Below are 7302 nucleotides of genomic sequence, written 5' to 3'. Positions count from 1 at the left end.
AAACAGCTCATGGATTCCAGTGTTCTCCTGGAATTTCATTTTCCTTCTCTTTGGAGCAGTGGAGGCTATGGGAGGGGGATGCAAAGCCTCTCTCTCAACAACAGGTCTGGGAGCTGTGGGAGAGAGGGAAGGGATTCAGTGTGAATGGGAATCAATAAAAATCTATAAATGACCAAACCCCACCGTGGCTGGAGCAGGGGGCTCCGGACTGGGCAGCTGTGACTGCTCCTGGATCTCTGGAAGTGCCCAAGACCAGGCTGGACAAGGCTTGGAACAGCCTGGGACAGTGGGAGGTGTCCCTGCCCGTGGCAGGGTATGGAATGGGATGGATTGGAAGGTTCCTCCCAACCCAAACCATCCTTTTATCCTGTTTTCCCAAAGGGAACGGGCTCCCTGATGGCAGAGGAAGCAGAGAGATGAACTCCTGGTGCTCCAATGCTGCCAAAATTCCTCAAGGAAGGACTCATGGAGGAGAAGAAACATTGCTGGGTTCATCCCTCCTTTCTAACTCCATATTTAGCGTGTTGATGCACCAAATAAATTTGGAATTTCCATCCGCAGGGCCCTGGCAGGGATGTGCAGCCCAGCCAAGAGATGCTGAGCTGCTGTCCGTGCCCTCTCCTGGATAATTCCTGGATAACACCTGGATCCCGGTGCTGCTGGAGCCACTCCCGTGCTGTGTGGTGAGCAGGCAGCCGGGAGAACCCCCAGGGATGAGTTTGGAATGCTGGGAGCAGATGGGAGGGCACAGAGGGAGAGTCCAGAGCCCAGAGCTGTGCTGTGGCCGAGACACAACAGCCCCACTCCCCAACTCTGCTTTCCCGACCTTGAGCACTGTTAGTAAATCCCTAATCCCTGCAAAATCATTTATTTGGGACTGTTTAGCTCTAAACTTTTAACTGCTTAGCTCTCCTAAATCCACAAGCTCATTAGCTCCCTTCAGCTGTGTTAATAACGATAATCTCTTTAATGGAAGCAACTCTGGACAGGATTTACCTTCCCCAAAAACTCCTTGACTGGCAGTGAATACCCTTCTGCCCTCTCATTCTTCCCCAATTAACGGGGAGCTGATCAAGAGCTGCTGTGCCCAGAGCAGAGGCCGGCTCAGGCCCTGGGCTCAGGCAGAAGGTGGAAGCTTCTCCCGACTCCTCACGCTTCCCTGGAGTTTGAAGCATTGGGAAACTTCTCCCAAAGGGGTCAGGCTGCTCTGGCACCTCTGCCTGAGCTCCTTCTGGGCTTGGTGTGGCTCTGCTGCTGGAAATACCCCCGGGATGGAAGGAAAGGTTCCTGCTCCAGGATCCATGTGGGATTCCAGCTGGGCTGGGGGGGTTCTTGCGTTTGCCTCGTTAGAACTGGGTTTAATCTGCTCCTTGTTCCTAAGATCTTTCTTGGTTAACAACTGAACAGCAGCAGCAACAAGAGAATAAGCAGTTTATCATTAATTTGCCATTAAAGGGTTTTCCTTTCATCTCCAAGTTTCCTACATTTCACATTTTCTAGCACTTCTGTTGTCTGCATTGCCTTTTTTCCCTTTATAATGCTCTTTTTAATGGCTGCTTTGATTTCTGTGGTTTGTGGAAGGGGTTTCCAGGCAGGCTTGGCTTTTGTGGCTGCAGCATCCCCCTTGTGCTTGCACCTTCCTAACAGTCAGGAAAAATAAGCCCCAACTCCCCTCTCCTGCTCCAAGGTTCATCCACATCACACTCTATAATTCCACTCCTGCGACCGGCTTTGGGGAATTGACCTTTGTGAAGCAATAATCTATTTTTGAGTGAATTTGGAGAGGAAAAGCAGAAGTCTAAACCAAATCAATATTGACCATTTCCCTGCATTCCAGGCTTTCCGTGGGGAGGCTCCAAAGCAGGAATGTGGTGGTGGCACAGGTCACACATTTCACAGAGCACCCTGATCTCGCTTCTTGCAGCAGCGGGGATTTTCCTGCTGGATAATTTGGGTCTCTCTCGTTATCTCACACCATGATAAGGCTGCCCCAAACCTCCAGCCCATTCCTGCTCCAGTGCCGAGGACTTTGGAGAGGGTTTAAAGGGAGCTGGATAAAATAGGATTGCACTTCCCAGCTGACAGCTCTTGATAAGAGCCCCAGTGCTGCTTCCCACTCCTTTTCTTTGCCCTGGGAGGTTTCCTGCCTTCCTGGGTCCTGTTCAGCTTTGGGAAGCCCTGGCTGTGGTTCCTTCTGGCAGGTGCAGCCCAGAGTGGCTCAGGTGGGAAATCTGGGTCATCTTCAGGACCTTTTGTCCTTCTGGTGTCTAATAAATCATTTTGGAGGTTGCAAGTGGCCATTTGTATCACTCTAAAAATGGGGATGGAGGACAGGAGAGGGGTTAGAGGGAATTCGAGTGCCTGGCAGCAGCCAAGGTGAGGCAGAGGCCGGTGCTGTCCCAGCAGGGACCCCAGACTGCCTCATTTCTGCGAGGAAACAGCGGAGAAAAAGCTTTGTGTGTGCTCAGTGGGCTCCAGCAGCCTCCAGCACCTGTCCCAGCCTCCCCTCACCCCGCTGCCCTCTCTATATTTACCCAGGGGGAGCTTTCCAAGAATGGAAGTGGTAAGATAAAACCCCAGAGGGGCTAAAATTAGCCCCGGCGCCCCGGGCCGGTCCCGCCGTGGCATTTCAGCTGCGAGCTGCACAGCCCCGGCCCCTCACAGCCCCGGCCACCCCAGCTCTGCCACATCCTCTCCTGCTCTGCTCATTTTGGGGTTAAACCACGGGAGGATTCCCCATGGGCCCCCCCTGGGCTCAGGTGCTCTGAGCATCCCCCAGAGCCAGGTAAGGCGATAGCACGGTACCTGTGCAGGCGAGGGAGGGGGCTGTCACCCAGAGGGACAAATGTGTGCTCTGTGTGCTCTGTCACAACCTCTTTTGGGGGTCTGCAGGTGCTTGGAAAGCTTCTGGCAGCTCAGGGGGTGACAAAATGGGGTGGGGAGGCCCTGGCACAGGGTGCCCAGAGAAGCTGCGGCTGCCCCTGGATCCCTGGCAGTGTCCAAGGCCAGGTTGGAGTAACCTGGGATAGTGGAAGGTGTCCCTGCCCATGGCAGGGGTGGGATGAGATGAACTTTTAAGTTCCTTTCCAAACCAAATCATTCTGTGATTCCGTGAGTTCTGGTTTGGGCTCTTCTGGTTGAGGAACCTCCCTCAGCTCCCCGCACAAGATCTCAGGCACTCCAAGGAACCTCCCTTTGGAGGTGCTGTTTGTTCAGGAAGTGTTTCAGCTGCTCTTTTACTTTTCCACGCAATTTCCCTTGGGAATGTAACTGGAGGAGGTCAAAAACTGTCTTCTTGACTCAAATCTGCAGTAACCCCCAGCCCAGTGTCCATGTGGGTGGGATGACCCCAAAGCTCCAGAGCTCACTACTGGCATGTCCGATGAAGAGCAGCGGTGTTGGAATTCCCCACATTTCTCTATAAACTGGGTAATGGATGGCAGCCCAGCAGAGCTTTGGTGCCATCAGACTCGTTTCAGTGTCCCCAGCTGTGCTGGTGGCCCTGTTGGGGTCCCCCTGAGCAGGTGGCCGTGTCCCCGTGGGTGATGTGGGACAGGTCCCCTGTGACTGCCCCGGCACCGGCGGGCTCAGGGGCCGACTGCTCCGTGCAGCCCCTCGGCTAATTAACTGCTTGCTGCGGCTCCTTTGCTAATTAATTGCTCGTGCAGTTCCTCGGCTCCTCCCAGGACAGGTCAGCCCCTGCTCTGCCTCACCGCCTCTCTCCCGAGGAAACTCGAGATGCCCCAGGGCTGCCGAGAAATTCCTCTGCCTATCCCGAGCGTTTCCAGCTGCTCAGGTGCCAGCCTGAGACATCCCATGGGATGTCCCATCTCTGTCCCCTGCTGTCCCTCGGCCCCTGAGGCCACATCCTGTGTCCAAAGCCCAGCGAAGCTGGCAGAGTTCAGTCCCACTCGTGAGATCAGCTCAGCATTCCCACCCTTCCCCCAAATCCTTCACCAGAAATATCCCAGACCCTTCGTGATGGTCGGGCTCCAGCAGGCAGGAGGGAGGAAAACTGTGGAATTCTAATGCTGGCATCATTTTGGGAAGGGAAATGCTGGAAGATGTTTGATCCTTAAACTGACCACATTCATCTCATCCCTCAGCACTGGGGACAAGGGATGGAGGGACAGGACACGGGGAATGGCTTCCCACTGCCAGAGGGCAGGACTGGATAGGATGTTGGGCAGGAATTGTTCCCTGGGAGGGCGGGCAGGCCCTGGCACAGGGTGCCCAGAGCAGCTGTGGCTGCCCCTGGATCCCTGGCAGTGCCCAAGGCCAGGCTGGACACTGGGGCTGGGAGCAGCCTGGGACAGTAGGAGGTGTCCCTGCCCAAGGCAGGGGTGGCTCTGGATGGACTTTAAGGTCCTCCCCAACCCAAACCATTCCATGATTTTCTGGGATCCTGATCCACGTACCCACTACAACGCTGAGCTTCATTGCTCCCCCAGGCTTTCATCCGCGTGGATTTCCTCACGTGGTGCCAGGGCCCTGAGCACATCAGCAGCATCCTCCTCCAACGTTTGTCCATTTTTTTGGAGAATCTTCCTCATGTGAAGCATAAACTTACACTAAAGTGCAGCTGTTGGTGTCAGGGACCGGTTCTAACCCGGGGGTGGTGCTGGTTCTGCTGTCCCGCAGATCTTTGGCCTCATCCTTTACCATGAAAGCGGCGCACGGAGCACGGAGCAGACAAAATGAGCCTCATGGACATCAACAAGATGTTCTCCCTGCTGCAGCCCAGGGATGACGAGGAGGACAGCGGGGAGAGCGAGGAGCTGAGCCGGGCGGTGCGCCAGGACGACCACAGAACCCTGGCCGGGCTGCTGGCCCAGGACAGGTACAAGAGGCTCATCAACCGGCGCAGCGGCTGGGGCGTGCCCAGCACCCCCCTGCGCCTGGCGGCCGCGGGGGGCTGCCTGCGGAGCCTGCGGCTGCTGCTGGCGCACGGCGCCGAGGTGGACAGCCTGGACGTCAAGGCTCAGACCCCGCTCTTCGTGGCCGTCAGCAACGGGCACCGCGACTGCGTGCGGGCGCTGCTGGAGGCCGGCGCCAGCCCCCTGGGCAGCGCCTACAACAACTGCTCGCCGCTGCTGCTGGCCGCCAGGGACGGCCGCGCGGACATCCTGCGGGAGCTGCTGGAGCACGGCGCCGAGGCCAACGTGCACGCCCGGCTGCCCGAGTGGGCGGCCAACTCGGTGGCCTGCTCGGGGCCGCTCTACCTGGCGGCCGCCTACGGGCACCTGGAGTGTTTCCGCCTGCTGCTGCTGCACGGCGCCGACCCCGACTACAACTGCACCGAGCAGGGCGTGCTGGCCCAGATCCGGGAGCCCAAGACGCTGCTGGAGACGTGCCTGAGGCACGGCTGCCGCAGCGACTTCATCCGCCTGCTCATCGACTTCGGGGCCAACGTGTACCTGCCCAAGGTGCCCGCGGCCGGGGCGGCCCCGCGCAGCGAGGGGCTGGAGCTGCTGCTGCGGGCCAGAGGTGACCTGGCTGCGTGCCCCGGGGCTGGGATGGGCACGCCTTTGCTCTGATTCCCCCTTCCCGATAGCCACACCCGGGTTTTCCTTCAGCCTCGGTTCCCCTCACAGCATCACTTGGCTGTGTGGGTCTGTGGCTGCTCCTGGATCCCTGGCAGTGTCCAAGGCTGGGTTGGACGGGGCTTGGAGCAACCTGGGATAGTGGAAGGTGTCCCTGCCCATGGAATGACATGAGCTTCAATTCCCTTCCCATCCTAAACCCTTCTGTGATTCCCACAGCCTGAGTTTACCTCACTTGTTGGGTTACCAGCTGCTTTTCACCCTGGCTCTCCTTTCTGCTGCTCCACTTGGGCTCTCCTGTACTCCCCAAGTCTAAAATCCTGCACTTATTTCCATGCGGGGATGGAAGATTTCTTCTCCATGCCCGGCTCCTGTGGGGCCTTGTGCCTGAGCCCATAGCCCAAGCCCCAGCACAGAGGCTGAGTTTTCATAGGGTCATGGAATTTTCACAGGATCATGGAGTGGTTTGGGTTGGAAGGGGCCTTAAAGGTCATTTTGTTCCATCCCTGTCTGGTTTGCACAACCCATGTCCCTTTCCTTTGATAATGCCGGGTTAGAGGGCAGCAAGGTTGTGTGTCTTGGAGGTGACCATGCGATTTTCCTTCCACAGCTCATCCCAAATCCCTGCTGTCCCAATCCCGGCTGGCCATGAGGCGTCTCCTGAAGCAGCCTGGCCGCTCGGCCGCCCTCGGAGAGCTGGAGATCCCCACAGCCCTGGCCAGGTACCTGCAGCACCAGCCGTGATCCCAGCCTGCACACAGGGACACCCACTGAGCACCCCGACTAAAACCTGCTCCACCTCCTGGGAGTGAATCCCTGGAATCTGTGAAACCCCTGGGAATCTGTGGTCACAAGTTCATTTTTGCTGACAAGGTGTCTCCAGAAAGCAGTGCCCATGTGGAAAGGTGGGAAGGGAAGGAGGAGAGAGAACAGGAGACCTCAGCTCCCGGTTTGCAGCAAAGCGAGGATAGAGCAGGATCTGATTCCCCTGGGTTTGCCTCAGACCGTCTTTACTGAGGGATTTTACACCTTCAGCTGATTTGGGTTGGAGAAGGGGCTGGGAAAGAGTATGGAGGAATCCTGGGCTAGAAGGATGGGAGCTCTTCCCAGCGAGGGCAGGACTGGGGCTGGCCCCGGCCATGTGTGCACACCCCAGTGGGGGCAGAGCACAGGAAGGACTGGGAAACATATCCAGAGCCCCAGCATCCTCACTCCTCTCCCTGCCCCAGCTCTGACCCTGAATGTCCTCTTCTCACCCCAAAAGTGCTTCTTGAGGCAGCTGAGGGTCTTTGGTGATTGGGCGGGGATGGGGTTTGAATTAAAAGTGTTCTATTATCAGTATTAAACTGTTGTGGCCTTTCTGGTGAAACATCCCATGTCTGGCAGCCCTGCCAGGATGGCTGTGAAGGGACAAGGGAATCGCTGCAGATGGGGAATTTCAGGCTGGATTGGGGCATCTCAGCACCACCTTTGTGTCCCTCCACCTCTCCTGCCTTTGCACACCAGGATCACCCTCACCAGTGGGAGCTGGAGGTGCCTTCTTGGCTCTTCCCACAGCCAGGAGGTGAAGGATGAATCCCACTGCTCCTCGGCAGCTCAGCACCCGCCCAGCAGTGATGCTCTGGAGCACTTTTGGGATGCAGCAGAAGGTGTCCCATGGTTCATTCCTTTTTGCCCTGTGGCATCCCAAAGGGAAGTGCTCCCAGGGGTCGGAGCTCCGTGTCAGCAGTTCCGAGGGTGGCTCTGGGCCAAACGCAGG

General features: G+C 57.2%; 1 protein-coding gene across 2 annotated transcripts; it reads left to right on the top strand.

The window, feature by feature from the left end:
- Nucleotides 1-2671: 2671 nt before the first annotated feature.
- On the top strand, nucleotides 2672-6872 carry ASB12 (ankyrin repeat and SOCS box containing 12). 2 transcript variants are annotated; one of them, XM_066202508.1, is made up of 3 exons: nucleotides 2672-2785; nucleotides 4642-5426; nucleotides 6154-6872. In XM_066202508.1, the coding sequence occupies exons 2-3, from the start codon at nucleotides 4698-4700 to the stop codon at nucleotides 6193-6195; spliced, it is 771 nt and encodes a 256-aa protein (XP_066058605.1). In that variant the 5' UTR covers nucleotides 2672-2785; nucleotides 4642-4697; the 3' UTR covers nucleotides 6196-6872. The 2 variants fall into 2 exon arrangements, with proteins under 2 accessions (XP_066058605.1, XP_066058604.1); XM_066202507.1 differs by having other exon boundaries at nucleotides 4642-5487.
- The last annotated feature ends 430 nt before the right edge of the window (nucleotides 6873-7302 follow it).

This window comes from Chamaea fasciata, unplaced genomic scaffold (assembly GCF_029207755.1).
Source record: "Chamaea fasciata isolate MVZ Bird 193981 ecotype frontalis unplaced genomic scaffold, bChaFas1.0.hap1 SCAF_22, whole genome shotgun sequence".
Classification (NCBI taxonomy): Eukaryota; Metazoa; Chordata; class Aves; order Passeriformes; family Sylviidae; genus Chamaea; species Chamaea fasciata.
This window is presented reverse-complemented; position numbering and strand designations above follow the sequence as displayed.

Excerpts from the sequence above, each read along its gene's own strand:
- ASB12 (XM_066202507.1), top strand. The coding sequence starts at position 4,698 with ATGAGCCTCATGGACATCAACAAGATGTTCTCCCTGCTGCAGCCCAGG. Across the intron at positions 5,488-6,153 it reads GCTGCTGCTGCGGGCCAGAG|CTCATCCCAAATCCCTGCTG; the intron begins GTGACCTGGCTG and ends TTCCTTCCACAG.